At 42.1% G+C, this 23,884-nt stretch overlaps 1 protein-coding gene across 1 annotated transcript; it reads left to right on the forward strand.

Moving 5' to 3' along the window:
• Positions 1 to 5,295: 5,295 nt before the first annotated feature.
• tars1 (threonyl-tRNA synthetase 1) lies at positions 5,296 to 21,967 on the forward strand. The gene is made up of 19 exons (XM_036527689.1): positions 5,296 to 5,458; positions 6,195 to 6,272; positions 6,615 to 6,805; positions 7,650 to 7,773; positions 8,459 to 8,580; positions 11,383 to 11,500; positions 11,609 to 11,673; positions 12,322 to 12,400; positions 14,842 to 14,988; positions 15,771 to 15,869; positions 16,395 to 16,561; positions 17,372 to 17,534; positions 17,933 to 18,070; positions 18,269 to 18,346; positions 18,461 to 18,561; positions 18,868 to 18,972; positions 19,456 to 19,528; positions 20,061 to 20,175; positions 21,290 to 21,967. The coding sequence occupies exons 1-19, from the start codon at positions 5,399 to 5,401 to the stop codon at positions 21,436 to 21,438; spliced, it is 2,172 nt and encodes a 723-aa protein (XP_036383582.1). The 5' UTR covers positions 5,296 to 5,398; the 3' UTR covers positions 21,439 to 21,967.
• Positions 21,968 to 23,884: the final 1,917 nt, after the last annotated feature.

A 23,884-nucleotide genomic window follows, 5' to 3' on the forward strand; every position in this document is an offset into this window, starting at 1 on the left:
TCATGTATCTCTGAGAGGAGTCTTCCTTTCTTCTTTGTCAGGAAAAGTTCAAAGCTAAGCTGTGGGAGTTATGGTGCTAAGCTAAGTTTATGGTGTTTCTCCTGATACTATGGTAAAGCCCATTTATCAATTGTTAGAGCTGGTAGCCTTTTTCATGCTGAAGATTCTGGTGTATTATAGTAATTTTTATGAGGGTTTTGTAGTAATGGTGGCCCTCAGATAATTCTTATCTCCCCCTGATCAGACCCTAACCCAAGAATGTGCAGTTCCTGTCCTGGTCACAGGTGGCGCTGTTTTTTTAGCCCTCCGATTGGAGACATTATCACAATATGAACTGTGTGTTCTATTGTTATAGAACAGCTATAATATTCTCATTAAAACAAAACAAAAAAAATCATTTTTTAATTTTTGTTTCTGATTGACAGAGGGGCAAATGTTTTAACGAGACAATAATATTTCATCTGACTTATTATTATTGAACCCTTTCGTAATAATCTAACTGCTGATGAACAAGGGGATTGTACTTCCCAAGCCATTGGTTCCATCATAAAATTCCGTAGCATAACCCATCTGCAAAATGAGTTGATGAACTAGTTCAAGTGCCAAATATTGCACAGGCTATGCCCATTGAGCAGTGCATATTCATCTCTAATTTGTCCTGGTCCTAAATCTGTGATAAAGGAATGGATGGTGTGGATATTTCTTATTAGTGAAACAGGCAAATTGACAGGTTTTGCAAACACAGCACTTCAGCTCAACTGTCCCAGATGTCAATCAGCAAAAAGAAAGGCTCCTATCTCTGGTCTAAGGCAATTGTAGTCTTGATTTGATCTAGCTAGCAAGTGCTACTTTTTTCCCTTACCCACACAACATTACGAGTACAGCGGATCCTGTGTGATTGCCATCAGAGACAGTAATCAGTTAGTAGTTAGTAAAAAGCCCGAAACTGAGATAAGATCATAATCTTCCACACTCAGCTGTATTTTCATTTCTCCAGCAGAACATATTAGCCTTGGAGCTTGATTCAATCAAACCGGAGACCCAGGAGACTGATAATATGTGCTGCAGTAGGAGTGCTATCATAGATCCAAAGCCAGATCATACTCCAACACTATGTGACTGAATACTCTGGAACATGAGCTGCAATATTTCACTTTCACACATTAAATACTGGAAAGCTGATCACCCAGTCTGACCCAAGGTGAAAATGCAAAAAGAGTTTTAAAACGTTGCATTTGGACATGTTGTTATTCCAAAAGAGTGCACTGACATGTGCCGGTAAAATTACAGCATGCAGGAAGTGTCCATAACTAAGATGTTGTAATTTAAGAATCTGAGAAATGACTCATATTGAACCTCAGCAGGGTTCCACTTATCATTGCATTAAATAGATGCAAATGACATGAAAAATCTCATTTTAAGGAGCCCTCAGAAACATTTTAGCAATTAAGACCCCAGGCTGTGGAATGCATTACATTAAAAAGAGCCATCAACAAGACCCTTCTTGCAGGCAAAAATGCAGTAGCTCATGAAACAAATTTTAAAATACAAAGAGTGGCTTTGCTTTAATGAGTCACTGAGGGTATTTGACACCCTCTGTTGATGCGGTGTCAAAAAGCCCAGGTCATGCCTTGAACCTGTTGGTGTACCATGAACCTTCCTTCTGACCGTGACTCCTTGTTGCTGTTACCTGCCGTTATCTCGGCTGCAATTAAGGTATTAAGCTTGTCTGTTCAGGCCTCTTTAAAATGTTCATATTCAGTTTATTTGCATGTTGAATTTATGTCTGACCAGAATTTGACCTATTTTGTCCTCCTCCTCAAACAGCATAAGTCCTCTCATTAGCATTCCTACATGCATTCAGTCATGTAGTTTTTTTCATGTTTGCAGGAAATATCTCCCTGAAGACTGCATATACACATTTTGGCAGCATAGTCTTAAACACCTGGGATTCTTTGCTTCTCTCAGTCACCATTTCAAAGTGTTTGGCTCATGCATAGCAGGCATTAATTTTGGGCGTAAAATAACTGTATTCCCACGTATTACTCGTAGGGGAGAGGAAATTGGATCAGAAGAAGCAACATTAAAATCCCAAGTTATTTACCAGAAGCCCTTGTAAGATAAATGCTCTGATTAATTCTATTAAAAATGCCAGCAATGCCGTTACTCTCCAAAGCAACTTAGATTTTCTACAGTATGTGAACCTGACAATCCAAACCCTCTTTAATAAAACATAATTTTAGAAGTGTTGCTTTAATACGGCAAAAATGAAATATTCAAGCGTTACACATAAAATCATTATGAAGGAGCGGTTAACATTTTCTCCCATACACACAGCGTCCTGCCAGATAAAGAAATGCATCTTGATGTATTTGGAGACTTTTGTGTTGCATTTTACAGATGCTGAAAAAAATTACATTTGATGAAAACAACTGGGCAAAAAATTCCACACTATAGTTGACTTTCTCTCACAACTACCTCTGTCGTCTGATTAAATTGTCAGGGTCTAAATTAAGCCCCTTAACTCCCATTGATAAGGATTTGTACTGAGATGGGAGTAAGGGAATAAATTTCATTGGAGCTATCTTATCTTTAGTACTCTTTGTAATTAGTAATTATTCAACATATGTCTGCACACAACACCTGCATACTAGCAATGCATCCAAGCATGATATTATATATTATGAGATACAACACCACAAGACACATTGGGAATTATAAAGCAATCAAGATAACGATATTGAGTTAAATCAAGAACAGGGAATCAGCCAACAAACAGCTCCAAACATGGCAAAATATTTGGAAAGCATAAATTGAAACACATTGAGGGGATATAGCTCAATAACAAAATAATTGCAAAGAGCTTTATAAATAGTATGCATTCTGGACAGTGCTGATTGCATTAGTTATACATTTTTAATGTCACTATCTCACCTTATGAGAATGAAAAAATGAAAAAAAATTATCAACAAATAATTGTACAAATTTAGAAGTGAAAAGCATTGCATAAATGTATCATACTGGCAGTCATCTGATACATAATTGATGCCAGTTTAACAAGAAGTTCAACAAGGCATTTCTCCTAATTCATTTCCATTTTAAACAGTGAAAATGTACACACAATCGAAATAACAACAAATGGAGCCCAATGTACTGCATTTACATGTTTAATCCCCCCATGCATTATTAATGCCAAGAGAAACAAGTGTAGTTTACTGCATCAATGATCCTCCCAAACACTGTTGGCATGTTTTTTGATAATTTGGGTGGAGCCTCTGTGAGGTGAGTTTTTGTAGGAATCAAACGATTCTGAGCGGCATCTTCGCACGCTGGGAACTGTGGTGGATTACGAAAAACAGTGTCGTGTGCCTGTAATGTGAAAGCAAACTAATTTTTCATGCCTTGTTCTACAGCTAAAAGATACACCTGAAGTCTTCGGGCTAGAAATGAAAATGGCATATCTCAAAGGCTGTAGATCATTGTATAGGATATGACTGAAGTTTACTGATTCATCTCGCTGTCCTATCACAAACACCTCACTTACAGCATTAGTAAAAGTCTAGTAGACAAGCTCCGACATCTTACCGAGAACTCAGGGTGTTATTCGATCAAAGAAAAACACTGCTTTTTAAGTGTTTGACTTAGTTTGCTGTGCTTGATAACGCTTGCCTTTCAACTCAGCTGCAATTATTCCTCCAGTCACCTTAGTGTGCTTTAACATTTTGAACCTGACATATGAAATCCACTTCAAACAATGACTTGAATACAACCTGTTTGCCCAGGCCAGTTCTGCTGGCAGCATGTTGGCAACACCTGTAAACATCTCATTACCTGAAATAACTGAAGTCAGGGGAGGAGACAGCTAAGAAACACTTCCTGTGACAGAGGGCATTCACCCCCATGCACCTCTGTAATCATTTCCAATAATCTGCATATGGCAAAACATCATATCGAGCCACCATCATCACAAATCTGCCAGAGAAATGTGAGTAAGTTCATTTGGTTTGTTAACTGGTTTTTCAACTTTCATATACAAAATAAAATTCTGGATGAGGCTGTATACTAACTTGTCCTACTCTGATTTTTTTTTTTTTTTTTTTTTGCAGGCAGGTTTTGAGTAAAGCTCCACAGCTGCATAGCAGAGGCGATACTTAACACATGGCTTCAAGAAAATGTTCTTGGCACAGACCAATGTCATCTGAATATCAGCAGGGCAACCACTTATCATTGCATTAAACAGAGACGCAAATGGTGTGAAAAATCACACTTTAAGGACTCCCCATAAACATTCTAGCAATTAAACCCCCCAGGATTTGAAGTGCATTACATTAAAAAGTGCCATCAATAAGAGCCCACTTGTGCACAGACAAAAATGCAGTGGCTCATGAAACACATTTTAACATTTAAAGAGTAGTTTTGCTTTCACTTTGCCAGTGTGGGTTCATCCCTTTCAAACACATTGTTATTATCGGAGTGATAACTGTGATGGTTATTCATGATTTAGTATATATTAAAAAAAATAAGTTTTAATGCCTATATACATCATATCCACCTCATATCTCTGTTAACGGCAGTATCTTAAGTCTATCACTCATGCAGTTCACATAACATTTAATTCAGGGAATTAAAATGTAAAATGTAAAATATCTTAAGATTGATTAAATGTTGAGATAACAAATTAAAAGATTGGGTTACTGGAAACTATAAATAGGTGTACTGCATTGATTAAAGGTTATACAATGGAGAGATATGTCTGTTTCATTGGTCAGAACTGGTGACATTGGAAAGACAACCAAAAACCACAATTTTCGACTTCCATCGCCCCAGCAGCTCGTTAAACCGCTATGATGTATTACTTACTTTCAGGTAAACATTGCATCATTTAGCTAGAGAGCCCAAAGCTATAGAGAAAAAAAGTACAGGAATTAATTTCACCCATTTTGTAACAATTTAGAGTTGAGCTGAGTTTTACATGTAACTATTTTCAGGGTTGTACAATGATATTAACATATATGTTGTATGTTTGTCTCTTCATTTCTCGTAATCTGTATCTGTATTCTGATAAAATACGCGTAATATCGAAACCTAACTGTGAGCATGTGGCTGATGAAAAATCTAAATGATGAAAACAAAGTGCGACAGCAACTTCACCAATCGCTGTCTATAACCCGCCTTACGGTGGCGATTTGGGCAATATGATTCGATAAAAATTCTGCCAGTCAACTAATAACCGCTGCCCCACTCGGCTGTATGTTGCATCAGCACTGTCAGGAAACGATGAAGCGACGCGTAATATCCGGTTAGTATAAGTTAAGTTACAGGCACCGGCGAGTTGCACTACGCTGTGTAGAACTTGGTAACTGGTTCCACGTTAATAAGACAAATTAGTAATTTCGGCATGGCAGAAGAGGCAGTCACACAGCAGATGGAAGGTTTGCAAGTACAAGAAAGAAATAAGGTAACGTTAGGTAACATTGGCGAGCAAGCCATGCAGTGCCGCAGATCAATGACATAGATAGCCGGTAGCTAGCTATTAACCGCTTAGCTACATGTGGGCAAGCCAGATTAACAAAAAGCTTGTGATTAAGGTGAATTAACTACTGTCCGACTAGCTAGGTAACTTAGTTGTGCGATTGTAAAAGTGAATGTGTTATTGGCTAGGCATAGGCAGCCAGTACTTGTTTCCTTGGGTCTGTGAGATACTCACTTTCGTTTTAGCTGTCTGTATTTAAAAATAGATTTAAGTCAGTTATAAAACATTCGATTTTTGGGACGTTTGTGATAATATCCGTTGTTGGACAATGTTTGGCGGTATTAGACTGCCATTAGAATTTTTGGAGCATACAAATCCTAGTGAGCTTGCCACTCTAACCTAGTTACGTGTAGTTTTCTAGCTGGCTGTCTAGCTGTCACAAGTGTAAGTTGAAGTCATCATCCTTTAAAGCGAGACCACCCTCACTTACCTGAATCACTAACTTGATAACATACTGATTTGCACACTAATCGTAATTTATTAACTGGCTTATGTCAGCTAACGTTAGATTTCTGTAAAGAAACTGTTCTTGGTGTGTAATTCTTTCCTGCTCAAGCACTGGTACTTTTTTTTTTAATTGCATTGTAATGGGTGGGGCTGGCCTTGCTTGAAAGACAAGTTGTTGTTACAATTTACACTGGTGTTTTGAATTGTGTTCCAGGATGGTGCAGGAGACAAAGGCAGCAAGGAAGCCGGAAAGAAGAAGAACAAGGGAGGAGATTCTTCGGGTCGATCTGAGGTGAGCGATGTGGTCATACATAAGTTGCTTGAGATGACAGGTGCATTAATATGTTTACTATACAGCAATTATACAGCAAAGTACTATACTGTATTACACTATAGTACACGGTGTTATAAGTATCCTGGCCAAAATGTAGAATATGCACGAATGCATCTGCATTTCAGTCACATAACAAAATTGAGTCAGTGGATGCTAAGGGCAGCCTGTAGCACTTGAGTCTAGCACTAAAGAAGGACTGGGGTGAAAGGACAGATCAGCAAAGACCCTATAAAGCTGTGTGATTTAATTCTGTGGTTCTGCTTTGTGTCTCTGACTGCCAATGTGTCCACGTATCCACAGTTGAGCCCCCTGCCCCAGTACATTGAGGACCGCCTGGGCATTTACAACAAGCTGAAGGAGGAGCATGACGCCCTGATGGCAGAGAGGGCAGCTAAGGACAGCAAGCCCATCAAGATCACACTCCCGGATGGGAAAGTGGTCGACGGCGAGTCGTGGAAAACCACCCCTTACCAGGTGGCCTGTGGAATCAGGTAAGATCGCAAGGGCCGGCTGTCTAGGCAGCAATGTGGTATAGTGGAGAGGAGCAGAGCCTCCAGCCCTGTGGTTGCCAGTTCAGTTCCCTGCTGTGGCACTGCTGTTGTACCCTTGGGCAGGGTCCCTAACCGAGAATTGCCTCCTTAAATATCCAGCTGTATAAATGAATAACGGATAAGAACTGTAACCTGCTAAGCCGCTCTACATAAGAGCATCTGCTAAGCAACTACATGTAATGTAATACAGGTACTGCTTCAGTGAGGGCAAGATGTGTTGCCTCCTGTATGCTGGATTTCTGTTTGCCTCTTGACACTTCCTTCCTCTCTTAGACAGGCAGCAAGTTGTAATTTTAGGCTGACAGGCTAATGCGGTGATTTGTCAGAATGAGTGCTTTTCCTCAGAAACTGCTTTCTGTTCTGACTCACTGTTGCCTTCCTGTCTGTATCAGGGTTACAGCTTTCAGTGAGGTGCAAAAAGCCTTGAACAATCTGAACTCTAAGTGGCTCTAACAGTTATCCTAAGATGCTGCAAAAGGATGTTTGTTTCATCTTCTGAGAACTTGGGATGGGAATGCTAAGTGATTAGCTGGAATAGTTTGGCCATTTTTTGGAATGTATCACACCTATATTCAGACTGTCACAGTGGAAACTGAAGGCCAGTTTGTTCAGATAAATGCTTCCCTCTGTGCAAATTTATAAAGTCCCGTTGCCTCCGGTACATGAATATGTGACAACCCTGCTCCTGTGTATCCCCAATCAACAGTGTCCGCATATGGTTGTCCTTTCCCATAAATGATTTCAAACAAGTGGCTGACATTGTTGTGGCTTTCTCGTCACGTAGTCAAGGTCTGGCCGACAACACAGTGATCGCCAAGGTCGATAACAACGTGTGGGACTTGGACAGGCCCTTGGAGGGAGACTGCAGCCTGCAGCTGCTCAAGTTTGACGATGAGGAGGCACAAGCAGTAAGTCAAGTGTACCAGTTTTAGGCAAAACACCAGGCGTCATTTTACTCATGGATTTTCTACACCGTGGTATTACAGACTTGTTCCTTTGTTTTTGACACAGTTAAAAAGAGATTGAAGCCTGCTATGGATTGCAAATATATTTACATACAGCACAAAGCTGGTTCTCTTATGAAGTGCTCAGAACTTATCAGACCGTTGAGAACATGGCGGCTTCGCTTGTGCTCAGCTTTGTTCAAATTTTACAGACAGTAAATGTTCACACTTTGCAGTCTAGAGATTGCTCTTCTCTTTTTTGATATTTTCTTTTTTTCCAACCCTCAGTTTGTTCTCGTTTATTTATTTATTTTTTTGGACATTCTGCCATTATTTGCGACAAGAATCACGCTGTTCAAAAACCAGAGATTTAATAGAACGTGTTTCTCTGAGGGGATTTGGTGTATTTATTTCAAAGGGCTTATGGTATGAATAGCCATGAGTGACTGTTCAGGAAAGCCACCTGGTGAGGAGTAATTTCACCCTGTGCAATTGATTCTCTGGTGCATTAAAAGGAGCCAAGGCCCGCCGAACGCTGTGCTTTTCTCCATGGCCAGGAACAAAGGCGCAGCTGGAAGGAGAGGGGGTGGCTGGCGCGCTCGCACTCTCGGGATTGTGGGATTGGTGATGACTATTCTCCCTCCTGCAGGTGTACTGGCACTCTAGCGCCCACATCATGGGGGAGGCCATGGAGAGGGTGTACGGAGGGTGCCTGTGCTACGGCCCACCCATAGAGAATGGCTTCTACTACGACATGTACTTGGATAACGAGTGAGTGGCAAAACCGTGCGGGGAACAAGGGCATTCAGTGTCAGCATCACCTGTTTAGGGTCACATTTCACATTCAGTGTGTGTTTACAATGCATGTATAGTGCCTTAACGAGTTTAACATTATCATTTTACAGTGTACATAACGGCTTCATTCGGCATGACGCCACCACTTTATAATGCACATAATGCCCTCTAGAGCATGATGTTGCTGCCCAAACCATTCATTTATACATTTATGAGAAATTGCATTGCATTGTTATGGCTTACTGACTGTGATGGCATGCGTTTTCTTTAAAAAAAAAAAAAAGGAATTAAATGTAAACCGGCACAGTATTACTGGCCACATCAGCCATCATAAAGCACTGTAGCAGAACGACATGTCTATTATGTAAAATCTCTGAAATCTTCTTACTTAAATACTTACAGTGCTGGCCAAAAGTATTGGCACCCCTGCAATTCTGTCAGATAATGCTCAATTTCTCCCAGAAAATGATTGCAATTACAAATGTTTTGGTAGTAATATCTTCATTTATTTTGCTTGCAATGAAAAAACACAAAAGACAATGAAAAAAAAATTAAATCAATTATCATTTTACACAAAACTCCAAAAATGGACCGGACAAAAGTATTGGCACCCTCAGCCTAATACTTGGTAGCACAACCTTTGGACAAAATAACTGCGAACAACCGCTTCCGGTATCCATCAATGAGTTTCTTACAATGCTCTGCTGGAATTTTAGACCATTCTTCTTTGGCAAACTGCTCCAGCTCCCTGAGATTTGAAGGGTGCCTTCTCCAAACTGCCATTTTCAGATCTCTCCACAAGTGTTCTATGGGATTCAGGTCTGGACTCATTGCTGGCCACTTTAGAAGTCTCCAGTGCTTTCCCTCAAACCATTTTCTAGTGCTTTTTGAAGTGTGCTTTGGGTCATTGTCCTGCTGGAAGACCCATGACCTCTGAGGGAGACCCAGCTTTCTCACACTGGGCCCTACATTACGCTGCAAAATTTGTTGGTAGTCTTCAGACTTCATAATGCCATGCACACGGTCAAGCAGTCCAGTGCCAGAGGCAGCAAAGCAACCCCAAAACATCAGGGAACCTCCGCCATGTTTGACTGTGGGGACCGTGTTCTTTTCTTTGAAGGCCTCGTTTTTTTTCCTGTAAACTCTATGTTGATGCCTTTTCCCAAAAAGCTCTATTTTTGTCTCATCTGACCAGAGAACATTCTTCCAAAATGTTTTTGGCTTTCTCAGGTAAGTTTTAGCAAACTCCAGCCTGGCTTTTTTATGTCTCTGGGTCAGAAGTGGAGTCTTCCTGGGTATCCTACCATAGAGTCCCTTTTCATTCAGACACGGATAGTATCAACGGATAGTACGGGTTGACACTGTTGTACCCTCGGACTGCAGGACAGCTTGAACTTGTATGGATGTTAGTCGAGGTTCTTTATCCACCATCCGCACAATCTTTCGTTGAAATCTCTCGTCAATTTTTCTTTTCCGTCCACATCTAGGGAGGTTAGCCACAGTGCCATGGGCTTTAAACCTATTGATGACACTGCGCACGGTAGACACAGGAACATTCAGGTCTTTGGAGATGGACTTGTAGCCTTGAGATTGCCCATGCTTCCTCACAATTTTGCTTCTCAAGTCCTCAGACAGTTCTTTGGTCTTCTTTCTTTTCTCCATACTCAATGTGGTACACACAAGGACACAGGACAGAGGTTGAGTCAACTTTAATCCATTTTAACTGGCTGCAAGTGTGATTTAGTGATTGCCACCACCTGTTATGTGTCACAGGTAAGTAACAGGTGCTGTTAATTACACAAATTAGAGAAGCATCACATGATTTTTCAAAGGGTGCCAATACTTTTGTCCGGCCCATTTTTGGAGTTTTGTGTAAATTGATACTTGATTTGACTTTTTTTTCTTTCTCTTTTGTGTTTTTTTATTGCAAGCAAAATAAATGAAGATATTACTACCAAAACATTTGTAATTGCAATCATTTTCTGGGAGAAATTGAGCATTATCTGACAGAATTGCAGGGGTGCCAATACTTTTGGCCAGCACTGTACATGGCGTTGATGGTGAACACTGCATTGAACACACCATAGCTAATTATTTGCTAATCAAATATCTTGTGTGGAGAATGTGACAATACTTGAAATGTGATGTGGTTCTGAGCACAGCAGCTTGGAGCAGTTTCCTCCTCATTTTGCAGACATGTCAGTTTAGCTGACGGGAGAAGTGCAATTTATAAACAAGATTATTTAAAGGATTGCTTAATGAGGAGGAGTTTGATGGGTGAACTTGTTCAAGAATCATGAGAAGACAAAAGTGTTTACATTTTGCCCGCAACCAGTCAAAATTGACCTTTTCATCTGACAGGGAGCATTTTGGACAACTTCACCCCTTAATAAATTGGTGGGCAAGCCGAGTAATTAAGGCCAGATTTCTGTATGGAGAGTAATTTTATGGTAATGGAATTCAGCAAGATTATTTCACTGTCAGGCAGCTCTTTGTTTGCAATTGCATTCTGTCAGCTCTGGTGCAGGTACACCCCCTCCCCCCTCCCAGAGTCCTTAGCACTGCTTATTTGTCACCTCTCCGGCTTACCAAGAGTGAAAAGGTAAGAGTTGGCAGTGAAAGTTTTTAATTGGAACCATCCGTGAGGTGCTCTGTTAACTCTCTGTGCCAGGCAGAATGGCCCCCTGCTCGTTACCGTGCCGCACCGTGTAACACGACAAGCAGAGTCTTCGACCTAAGGGTTGTGCCACGAAATTTAAGTGTTACTCTTCCTGACAGAGGCGTGTCGAGCAATGACTTCCCTTGCCTGGAGAATCTGTGTAAGAAGATTATAAAGGAGAAGCAGCCCTTTGAGAGACTGGAGATAAAGAAGGAGACCCTGCTGGAAATGTTCAAGGTAACAGTGGGGAAAAAAGGAAAGCTCTTCCTGGAAGCAGGCCTTTTTAAACCACACTGTTTTTTTATGCTTTAACCGTGAAGTAAGTAAGACTTTTTATATTTGCAGTACAACAAGTTCAAGTGCAGGATTTTGAATGAGAAAGTGAAGACCCCGACAACTACTGTTTACAGGTGGGAACTTGTACTTTTGTTTATTTATTTATTTAAACCAGCTGTCACTCATTTGTAGAGACAAAAGTCAGGACTCTCTCTGGTCATGATGTACTTGTGTGATATCTGGGGAAAGGGCGAATCCCATTGAAGATCAGGCAGTTTCATTAAGCTATTCATGCAGTCATCGAAAGTCAGGGAATCTTGCTCATTAGGATGTTGTCATAGTTACCTGACCAGTTTTGGTGTTGAAGTTCAGTTGTTGCATCATCCATCCCCACACAAAGGATTGATAGATAGCTAACTACATTATATTATATATATAATACATATACGTTATATGTATTATATATAATGCATTATATATAATATTTTATATATGTAATACATTATATATAAAAAATTGCAGAGAAATGTAAATTTAAAGATTTGTGGATAGAGGATGAGAAATAGAACTAGTGTATGCCACTGTTAGTTTACAGGGGTGCGGTGTGCATTCTGTTGTTGGTCAGACTTCGAAAGATGCAGAAAACGGCATAAATGTGAATGCTGGAAAAAATGTTCTGCGATGAACAGAACTACATTGAACCGTAGTAACAGCAGAAGTGGCAGTGTTGGGACACAGGTCAGAATCGCCCCTAAAGGTCTCAGCTTGTCTCTGTTCCCCAGGTGTGGCCCACTCATTGACCTCTGCAGGGGGCCCCATGTCAGACACACTGGAAAGATCAAGGCCATGAAGATCCACAAGGTGAGCCAGCGATCTAAGAGTCATCGCTTTAGCACCACTGTGTCCCTTTCATAATCACTTTTCCAACATTCATACGTTTTACTTCTGGTGTGTGCCTATTAACACCATTTGCAAAGTTATAATGATAGACATGAAAAATTGGGTAATCACAAATATATTTAGTGTATGTTGGCAGAACTGGACACACATGGCATTGACTGGTGGTGTATATTACTCTTAAAGGTTGTTACTGAATTGTAAGAGTTATATTATTGACATTTAGGAGATGCTCTTATCCAGAGGGACTTACATAGGTTAAGATTTTTACATGTCATCCATTTTTACAGCTGGATATTTACTGAGGCATTTCTTGCCCAGGAATACAGCAGCAGTGCCCAAGTGGAGAATCAAACCAGCAGCCTTTTGGTTACAAGCCTTGCTCCTTACCGCTATGCTGTGTTGCCGCCCCTTGAGTGGTTGCATTTGGTTCACAATGTACATTTTCAAGGTTGTTATTGAATCGTGTTTGTAAGAGTACAGTGGTTGCATTTGATTCACCACATACATTTTTCAGACTGTACTGTGTATGAATTTATGCCTTGATTCTGACATTTGTGAAAAAGAGCAAACAGCTTGTGCACTTGCGTGGAAATAAATCAATATGTATTAGTGTTCGATTTTTTTTTTTTTTTTGTCGGAATGCTGCTACGTCTTGGCTGTAATGGGAGAGCTGGAAACAACAGCTTGCGCATTTCTCATGCAAAGCGCGCTCGCGCCGACACCTTACAAGCGTAGCGCGGTCTCTGAGACCCCGGCAGGAAAGGCAGTCTGTTCAGAGACGGGGGAGAAATGCAGGAAAGCACAGCGTGTGTCCGCAGGCGGGAGAGCGGAGCGGGAGGGAGGGAAGCAGGTGCGGAGCGGCGCTCGGCCCGCTGCTGACGGGAGCCGGTGTTTCGGGGAGCCTGAGGGGAAAGGTCTCTCCAGCGGCAGCAGCGGGGCTACGCGTGGGCAAGCTGCCCCCCCTCCCCCGCCGACCGTTCATGTTCGCGTTCGGCGTCGGGCGCTGGGATTAGCGGCTCCCGGCTTTTGTTTCCGTCACAACCGCACCTCCCACACGCAGCTGCTGCCTTCCCCGCCGCCCACCCACAGCCAGGAGTATCCGCACGGGGACTCTGCGGAGCGCGTAGACGGGCGGGGCTGGGCGAGTGGGCGGGCGGCCTGACACGGGACCCGCTGGTTCCGGATTCGAAAGGTTATCTCGAGGCCTGGCTGTTACTCTCAGGATGTGAGTCGAGATGGAAATATCCCCCCTCCCCACACTGTTTCTCCCTTACTGTTAGGATTCTGGGAAGTGCAATGATGAAACAATCTCTTTGCTGTCGTAATCGGTATTGCAGAGATCAGGGAGAGTAAAAGGATGGTGCATATTATATGTTTGGATCTTACAGGACTGTGCATATGGTCTAATAGACATATCTAAGCATCTGCTGATGCATGCCTTACCATTGTTGAAAATCTGCTTTGTGACTAAATAAGTCTGTTTAAAATCAGTCAATTTGTAGATTTAAAATGCAAGCACTTGTCGCAATAAAGGCAAGTGTTGGTAGAGTGACAAAGAACATGATCACAGCTTGATGGCAAACGGGAATATTTTGCCCCCCAACCCGCTGTTCTAGAATGATTTAACATCTCAAACCTTTGATTCTTATCAGATGATGAAAAATATTTCCCAGCCTCCACCTGGCTGTACCATCACTGTTCACCACCCCACAGATCTGTGCAATTCAAACACGGACACGGAAACCGTGGTGTATTCTCTTAGTGTGCCTTTTTCAGTTCTGTTATTTTCTGATGCACTCGTGCCTGAAAGGAGCTTTTCCTGCCCGTGCTTGAAATGTGTGTGTTTTTAATGCATGTGATGACATAAAGTATGTCCTTCCTGAGCAGCATTTAATTTAGTGTAAGACATACTGAGAAATTAATTTTCCCCCTAATAAAATGTGTCAGAATTGGTGCAGTCTTCTGTTATATGACAGGATGAAAATGAAGGCTCGTTGAACAGGTCTCCTAAAGCACTAATTCAATGTGAGAGCAATTACCATTTTAGTACAGTGCTCCTAAAATATTTTTTTCCAAATTGGGGAGAAAATGGAAAAAGGGGGGAAAAAAAAAGTGCTGTTTAAGAGTAGATTTGTTAATGCCGTATTTACATCGAAGTGAAACTGTAAAATTAGAGTGAAAATCTTTGAATGAAAGACCCAAATGTGTGTTTGAAGTCTGAGCTTTCCCGCATTTAGTAATTTCACCTTTTTTACATTTAGTAATTTCGAAAAGTGATCATTTGCAGAAAGCAGTGTAATACATTTTACACCAGCTTTACCTGGTATTAGTAGGTTAACCTCTGTATGTCTTTCCCTCACAGTGTGTTGAAACGTCTCTGAAACGGTCCGCTGTGATTTCAGAACTCTTCCACATACTGGGAAGGCAAGGCGGAAATGGAGTCCCTCCAGCGGCTTTACGGGATCTCCTTCCCGGATCCCAAGATGCTGAAGGAGTGGGAGAGGTTCCAGGAGGAGGCCAAGAACCGGGATCACCGCAAGCTGGGCCGGGTGAGCGCGCCGTGTGCTAGCCTCTTCAGGCAGTCTCGGCACAGAAGAGACTGGGCTGTGCTGTGAGTAGGGATGATGCAAGAAAACGCTTTCAGAATGAGGAAGAGTTTGAGGCGGCCTGTGGTTTAGCGTTTTCAGTGTAGTGGAGTCAAACTTGCCTGAAAGTCCCGGATGGACCGTTTCGCCAGTTTACCTCAGCTACTTCAGTAGAATATAAAGCTGTATTTATGAGTCTGTGTAACTTTATAAAATATCTGAACCTTCATTGACAAATGCCAGCGTTTATAATAAAATTCTTAATATTACTTTTATTATTTTCTTCCTTTTTTCGGAGAGAAATTTTGACATATTTAGGACAAATCAGACATCTAGGACAAGTTGTCATCGCACTGGATGAGTAGATATTACTTTAACACACCTGGTTTTTAGCAGACCTCTTGGTCTCTTTTCAGCGATAGTCATTCGTTTAAATTCTGAAGCCTCAGTAATGATTTCAAAGGCAGAAAGGGCTGCAGGTATTGACTGTGCTGGCAGTGAGAGGGAGGTCTGTGCAGGGGGCCGTCTGTGCCTTCTGTTCAAGGTGTACTAATTAGCAGAGCTGCGCCCCTGGGTCCTGTGGGGCACCAGGCCGACGTACGCCAGGATCCACGCCCTGTGTGTAAACGTGGCGATTAGAGGGTGCAGGTGTGTGGATTGTTAGCACGGTGGGGGCGGGAGAGAGTGTTTATTTTCGGCAGGGGGAGCTCTGACGGGCGCCGGTATGTGTTTTTACCCACCCTCAGGAGCAGGACCTGTTCTTCTTCCACGACCTCAGCCCCGGGAGCTGCTTCTTCTTGCCCAAGGGAGCCTACATCTACAACACCCTCATCGAGTTCATCAGGGTGGGTGACGCCGCCGTCTGCCCCAGAGGCTGCTGGTCCTGGAGTGACCGGCCACTCGCCCCCTGTCCCGTCTGATAGCGCAGGAAGGAGTACAGAGAAGCATTTGTGTGTGTCTGCGTGTGTGTGTGTGTGTGTGTGTGTGTGTGTGTGTGTTGGTTGGTTAGGGTTAAGGTTATGGTTATGGTTATGGTGTAATGTTACCACTAGCTCCGTTGCTGCATGTTAATTCATTGGTATTAGCAGGCATAGGAGACTGTTTTTACAGCTGGGCCACTAGAGGGTGCAAGAGGGCCCACATGATGACATGGGAAAAGACAAAGGTGGCTGAGGACTCATTGTACTGTACTATAATGAGGTGTCTTGCAGTTGTAACATATGGTAATTCTGTAAAGCTGTTTTACAGCTTGGCAGTGGGTGCATTGTGACCGCTGTGGTTAATGATACTGAAAGCACTAGTGGCTGTTTCCTTCCGTTCGTGAGCGATTTCTCCATGATTGACTTGAGCTGTCTTTTTTGACTGCTCAGAGCGAATATAGGAAGAGGGGCTTCCAGGAGGTGGTGACCCCCAACGTCTACAACAGCAAGCTGTGGCAGACCTCTGGCCACTGGCAGCACTACAGCGAGAACATGTTCTCCTTCGAGGTGGAGAAGGAGACCTACGCTCTCAAGCCCATGAACTGCCCTGGACACTGGTACCAGCCCTCTCTGTCTTCCTCACGTAGCACTGTGGCATGCTTTTAAAATGCAGTGCAGACAATGCAATATGCTCTGAATGCTGGTGCCCTTTAAAGGAATTCATTCATATTAATTTCAGGTTGGAGAGAATCATACATTAACATTTGAAAACCACAAACATTATTCTATTATTTATGTTTAGTAGACAGTCTCTTCCAGGGAAGCTTGCACAACCCGCATGTTATATTATCCATTCACGTGGCTTAATGTTTAGGAATGCAAATCTGTAGTACGTTTGGGCATAGCCACAGTGTCCCTTCCTGGATTCAAACCTGCAACCTCCTACGTATAATCTCTAACTGTAATATGGTTCGTATGAGGAAAAACTGCACGTTTCGTTTTTGTCCAATGCGATGCGAGTAAGGCAGGAAGCTAATGTGGAAAGAAAATACCAGAAAGCTAAATGGCAGCCATGCCTTAAACTTGCTCACGCCCTGTTTGTGTCAGAGTACTCCAGCCATTAGTCTGAGTCGTTTCCATTAATGACGCAGGTGTGAGTGGATCATGTGTGAATTGCGGCCGTTGAGAAGTGGCCTGTAATGACAGAGGTGTGAATGGATAGGTGTGAATAGTGATCAGTGAGAAGCTGCCCGCAGCGACGCAGGTGGATCAGGCATTAATAGCGATCGGTGAGAAGTTGCCCCGCAGTGATGCAGGTGTGAATGGATCGGGTGTGAACAGTGACTGCTCAGAAGTTGACCGTAGCTGCATGCGTTCGACCGGGTTGGGTGACGCGGGGCTCTCGTCTCTCCCCCGCTCCCCTCCAGCCTGATGTTCGACCACCGGCCACGGTCGTGGCGCGAGCTGCCCCTGCGCATGGCCGACTTCGGCGTGCTGCACCGCAACGAGCTGTCGGGAGCGCTCACGGGCCTCACCCGCGTGCGCCGCTTCCAGCAGGACGACGCCCACATCTTCTGCTCCATGGACCAGGTGCGCGCCGTTCTGGGTTCGAGAGGCGGGGCTCTCTGACCCCATGCAGTGCTGTGGTGCAACTGCCTCTCTCATCCTCAATGTGTATCTATTTCTGTTATTCTTTGGCTTTTTTTGTCTGTGGGAAGACCTGTTACAGTTTGTCACTGAATGCCTTAGCAGTGCTTTAGCAAGCACTAAACATAATCTGATTGATCGATTTGTCACCATCCGTAATGGTAATTGATCGCCACATAGCCGCTGCTGTTCCCAGAGGGCTCATCTGTTTGCTCCTCTGAGTGATCTCTGCGGTTTTAGCCAAACTTGAGCCCCCACTGACTCCCGTTCTGACTCAGATGTGTCAGCTCAGCTCCATGCTTGTCACGTGACTAAGGACACTCTTACCTCCCCTCCCCCAGATCGAGGAGGAGATCAAGGGCTGTCTGGACTTCCTGCGCACCGTCTACAACGTGTTCGGGTTCACTTTCAAGCTGAACCTGTCCACCCGGCCAGAGAAGTTCCTGGGGGAGCCGGAAGTGTGGGACCAGGCTGAGAAGGTATGACGCCACAGTGCACACACAGCACTGGTCCACAGCTCAGTATAATATTCATATTCATATTCTTATTCATACTAATTATGTTCAAAAATGATCAACTAACATGGAGTCCACAAAATAAAGCAATGAAATATATTTGTGTAAATGGACTCATTAAATCTGCATGAATGTAAGCCACCTCTTTCTCTCTGAATGCAGCAACTGGAGAACAGCCTCAACGAGTTTGGGGAGAAGTGGGTGCTGAACCCGGGGGACGGGGCCTTTTATGGACCAAAGGTAGCGTGACGTTTCACAATTACAAAAGCACGTCGTCTGTGACTGGTCAACATAATTAAAAACAACGAGGCGTGTTCATGTTCATGTTTCATCTGGCTGTGTTCCGGGCTGTAGATCGACATTCAGATCAAGGACGCCATCGGCCGGTACCATCAGTGCGCTACCATCCAACTGGACTTCCAGCTGCCGATCCGCTTCAACCTCACCTTCGTCAGGTACCTTTTCTCACCCTCGCTTTCTCCTTGTTACAAGCCCTGATTTTTTTTTTTCTGTTACCTCTTAAACTTTGGTCATTTTTAAGGGAGTTTGTTAGGTTTTTTCGATTTAGACACGTTACACACAAAAAATATGTAACAGTGCCATCAAGTGGTGAGATCCGGTATTGTGCCTCTGCGCTTGACATCTTAACAAATTGCAGGCAGCACAGGATTGATTTGACCCTGTCTTCTCAGTAATTGGGAAAACGGTGTGTGGTGCCTGCTTTGTCCAGTTGCTTTAATGGCTCTCCTGTCTTTGTGCAGCCATGACGGGGACGACAAGAAGAGGCCTGTGATCATTCACAGAGCCATCCTGGGCTCGGTGGAGAGAATGATCGCCATCCTGACAGAAAACTATGGAGGCAAATGGTAAATACGAAGAGCACTTTGACATGCTCCTAGTCAGACCTCCTTACGAGCTCATTGTAGATCACTGCCCCACATCTTTGCATGTGGTCATTAGTTATACACAACTGCTCATTTCTGTGAAGATGATTTTGTATATAAGTTGTAACAGTACATTTATGATGGAAGACAAGTCTGTCTAGCCTTTTAAGTAATTGTTTGCCACAGGTTTTACTGCGCTTGTACTGATTTGCAATTTGTATTCAGCGTGTTATAATAGTGTGAAAGTCACCCTGCAAAAGGTAAGCTAATATATTGTAATTTATTGTAATAGTATTTAAACATAATCTGAGGCAAACTCTCACGTACAGTGTATGGTGAAAGTAAGGGTTTCTGAGCTTTTTTTAGCATGTTGCAGTTTAGCAGCCCTGTAGCAGTTCTCTATGGATAGAGCTGTTGCATGTGTGAAGTGTCACAGCCACTGATGCATCTGTCTTCTGTATACAGGCCCCTCTGGCTGTCTCCACGTCAAGTGATGGTCATTCCTGTGGGTCCCACCTGTGAGGAGTACGCACAGAAGGTAAGAGTCCCCCGACCAGTACAGCACCTCTGTATGAAATGAGAGATTTAGGTTCCTTGCACCCAAAAATGGGTGGAGTTGTCATAGGTTATCAGTGGCTCACTGGCTTGAACCAATCATAGTGATTTACTGTCTTCTGATTGGTTCGACCAAACCAGTGATGGGCAGCATATAATGGACACCCCCATTATGAGCCTCATCACTACCCAGAGACTCATTAAGTTTTAAGTATTAAGGACTTACAGGGCAGTCACGATCCTTGTACACCTACGTTTTTCATTTAGTTTGGGATTCCAATTAGAAATTAAAATTAATTAAATTATTATGGGGAAAAGTCCGTTGAAAATAATCTCCATTTATTTAGTTGGATGTACCAAGCACACCCAAGGTCAGTGGCACTTAAAAAGCTGGTGTGTAAATGCTTGATGTCCAAGCAGTCACCCCTCCTGCCTCCCCCGCCGCCCCCACCCCACCTCACCACAGCGAAATTGGAGATCTGAGATACAGGAGGTTCTGTTCCCGTGAAATACAGGTTCAGCAGGAGTTCCACATTGGTGGCCTGATGTCTGATGTGGATCTGGATCCAGGCTGCACTCTCAATAAGAAGATCAGGAACGCACAGCTGGCTCAGTACAACTTCATCCTGGGTGAGTGTCTTTGATGGCACCAGCAACCGGTTCCAGGTCATTTTACCCAGGACAAATCGCATCCCCCACTCATTATATCATCATATACTAACGTTTGAAACTGATCCTGTTTCAGTATGTGAGGCCAGGATGTACAGCATCTCCAGTTTCCCATGTCACAACTGCCTAAATAGGCGTTCCCATTTGCCAGTATTTACTGAAACTTACCATACATCTTGAAGTTATAAATACCTGCCAGTCTTGTTTGCCTTTGTGATTTTGCTTGCCTTGCCTTTTTGATTGTGGTTTAGTGTTTTGTTTTATTTTTCTTTCATTTTGGGGATGTGTTGTAACTGTAAACCTCTAATTAAATCATGGCATTCTTCAAAATGTAAAGTGAATGAGGACATGGCACTGCAGCCAGCACTGCATGTATAGACTGATTGAAGCCCTCTCGTAATCACACCATTAATTCATGTGAGACTGCTGACGGATTATTTTCACTAATTGCCCCTCTAAAGCGCAGAGGATTAATGTAGAAACTCAAACCTGAAATTGCAAGTGTTTACTTATTTTTTAAATGGGTTGTTTATCCTCCATGGCACCACGTCATAATTATTGCTCCACGTTCCCTTTTTTCCCGCAGCAAATCAAAGCTTTTATGTATCACATTAAATATTATTATAGGTTAGTTTCACCACTTTTTTCTTTTTAATGAGACACTCTTTAAAGAAATGTAGTATTAGTGCCACAATCTGATTAGCAGTGAACACACATTTAAAGTATATAGCTTAAAGTGCATATATACCAGTTTATACGAGTTTGAACTTAGCCTGGAATTAATGTTTGAGACATAGACCTTGATTTATTCTTGAGTATAGTTTTCATTTAAAAAAGCAGTACTGTGGGTATAACGTTACAACCTACAACTGTGCTAAAATTTGACGTGAGTCCAGTGCCCCGATTGTGGACGAAATTGGATCCAATTCTGAATGTTTTTACCTTGTCGCCTTATGCAGCCATAACAATCGATTAAGTTTAAATTCAAGACTGAAGTATAAAGGTAAATGTTCAGAAAATGTATTACAATAAGTGCTTTGTGTTTATTTGTCTCCCCCTTGTGGTCGCAAACCAGTGGTGGGAGAGAAGGAGAAGAGCAGTGAAACGGTCAACGTCCGCACCCGCGACAACAAGGTCCACGGAGAGCGGAGCGTGAAGCAGTGCCTGGAGCGCCTGCGCCACCTAAAGGACACACGCAGCCGGCAAGCCGAGGAGGAATTCTGAGCCATCCTCGGTCCCTGGCAGTTACCCAAAGCAACCACACGAGCAGCAATCCAGCCACAGCACATGAAGGATCATACATACAGCCGATTTTTTTTGCCTTACTTGCTTATATTATAACGATGTTCATTTCTTACAATGTCCAAGTGACCAGTACATCTTAGGTCTAAGTTATGGTGTTTATATATGTTAATAATTAATGGTTAAAGGTTGTTCACAACCTGGTTGGTCATCTTGTTGTTTTTCTTTTTTATCTCTCTAATGTCTGTCAAAGTTGCGTTTGAAATCATGATGCTGTCGATTTATCAGATTCTTAATTCGTTCCGCAAAATGCAATTCCAGATGATTAAAAAAATACTCTGCCACTGTGTTTGGGATTCTGTGTTTTGAAAGGGACATTTTAATTAGTTCAGTGTAGTGCTGGTGTGGCAGCCATCGTAAGTTATGGAATGAAAGTAGATTTGTCTTACAGCCTAAAACCGCTCGTGAAATTGTGAGTCAATTTTACAATAAAAGATTATTCTTGCATTTTGATGTTGCGTAGTTTATTTACAGCGTGTGGCAGTTGAGTGGGGAAATGCCACTTTTTAAATGACTGGTGTCAGTGTGAATTGATCTATAATTTTTGTCGTTGATTTCGTCCCCTGTCAAACATTTCACGTTAACGAAATCTGCAAATGAACCTTTCACAATAAATTTGCAGTGGGTTTTATACAAACAAAGATTTACCATTAAACTTCATCGAACTGATTAGTGTCAAAGTTAATCATCATACTCAAGTTATACTCCACTGTACTGTGCTGTTTCAAATATGAATTACGATGAAATATTAAAATATGACGGAAAAATGCTGATGTCATCGGCAAGTCTCCAGAGGTGTCAACACTTTTACTTTCATTTTAAACGAATTATATGTAACTTTGGAAATAAGCCATAGTGAGGAACTGCACACCGTCTGTTGCAATAGTGTTTGCAAGTTTTTATTGGGGACATAGCCCATCTCATAGACATAGCTCACTCACACCTTAAAATATTTCTAATATGCATAAAATTAAAATGAAAAAATATTCACAGTAACCACAGATACTTTCACTTTTGCTTTACGTTGATAAGAGAGACCTTGGTATTCCTTTGTATTGTCTTATTCCTTTATTTCTTTCAGAAAAAAAACTTCGAATTTGAAATGATAGTTTAAACACCATGTTGTTTTTTGATTCTACGATAGAGACTATACGATATAATTATAGCCTACAGGAGGGTGTTTATAGCTTCTGCATTTTGCTTTCACTTTGAACCTTTAAATGCAATGGCAGTTTACCAGCTGCTGACGACTTGAAAACGCTAAGAATATTAATATTTTTAAAATACGCTTTATCACCATCGGCTTTTGCTTATAATGGAAATGGAGTTTACCTGCTGAAGACATGCGGGTATTTCACCAAAGACCGTTGTGAACATAACGTTTCTGCGGTGAAGGTAAGTGTCCAATACACTGCCATTAGTGAGCTGTCGTCTTATTTTATATTTTAAATAGATGCTCGGATCACTGACGTATGATTTATCATATATTCTTATCTGCGTTTTTACTTAACTCTTCTAATATCATTGGCCCACAATGCAAATTAGATGCACGTTGATCGATTTTCTGTAATCAGACCATTTATTAGTGACACTCTACACTATCAATTACAGTTAAATATCGAGAGAATCTAGAAGCATTTGCTAGGCTTAGTTCTCTTATTCCTTTGATTTTCTACATTAGTGAATTAACCACCAAGAACACAATGGCGTAGTATGTGCACATAGATGTGTAAGCCTACGTCTGCCCGCCTGTACACTATTTATGGCTATTATATTCTTGAATAACAACGATCTCTTTAGAGGCCATTGTAAATGTAAGCTGTCTGACAACTAGCAGCTGACATGGCTTTTTTTCAGTGATGAGCAAAGTCTGACAAAGCCTACACCATAATGGATTTCACCACTGAAGAGAAAATTTGGCTGGAAAAAATTTCCTCAGAGGTAAAGCTCTCTTCTCACTCTTTGTTGTTGTTCTTAGCTGTTGTCTGCGTAATCCTCCTTGTGATGTTGTTTACTTAATAAGCCGTCTGAGAACTCTTTTGGTCTGTGTGGTAGACATGAACTCCAGTTATTTTCCCTCAATATCTTTAACTAGGAAAATGGCAATTGCATTGTAGTCTAACGCCCACCTGTTTATAATTTGGTTTGGATTCAATCAAAGTGTATTCTTAAATTTGGTTCACAATTAAACAGAGGTTCTCACAGTTACCACAATTAAGCAAATTCAGACATTCATATAAATGAATAGAATAAATTGTGTCAGTTCTGATGCATGCACACTTGCATTACTTTCTTGGTTTGTTGAATCAAGGCCTTAAATGTAAGTCATGAATTTAAGCAAGTATTGCATGTTTTTCAATTTCAACAC

The sequence above is a fragment of the Megalops cyprinoides genome, chromosome 4, assembly GCF_013368585.1.
Source record: "Megalops cyprinoides isolate fMegCyp1 chromosome 4, fMegCyp1.pri, whole genome shotgun sequence".
Lineage (NCBI taxonomy): Eukaryota > Metazoa > Chordata > Actinopteri > Elopiformes > Megalopidae > Megalops > Megalops cyprinoides.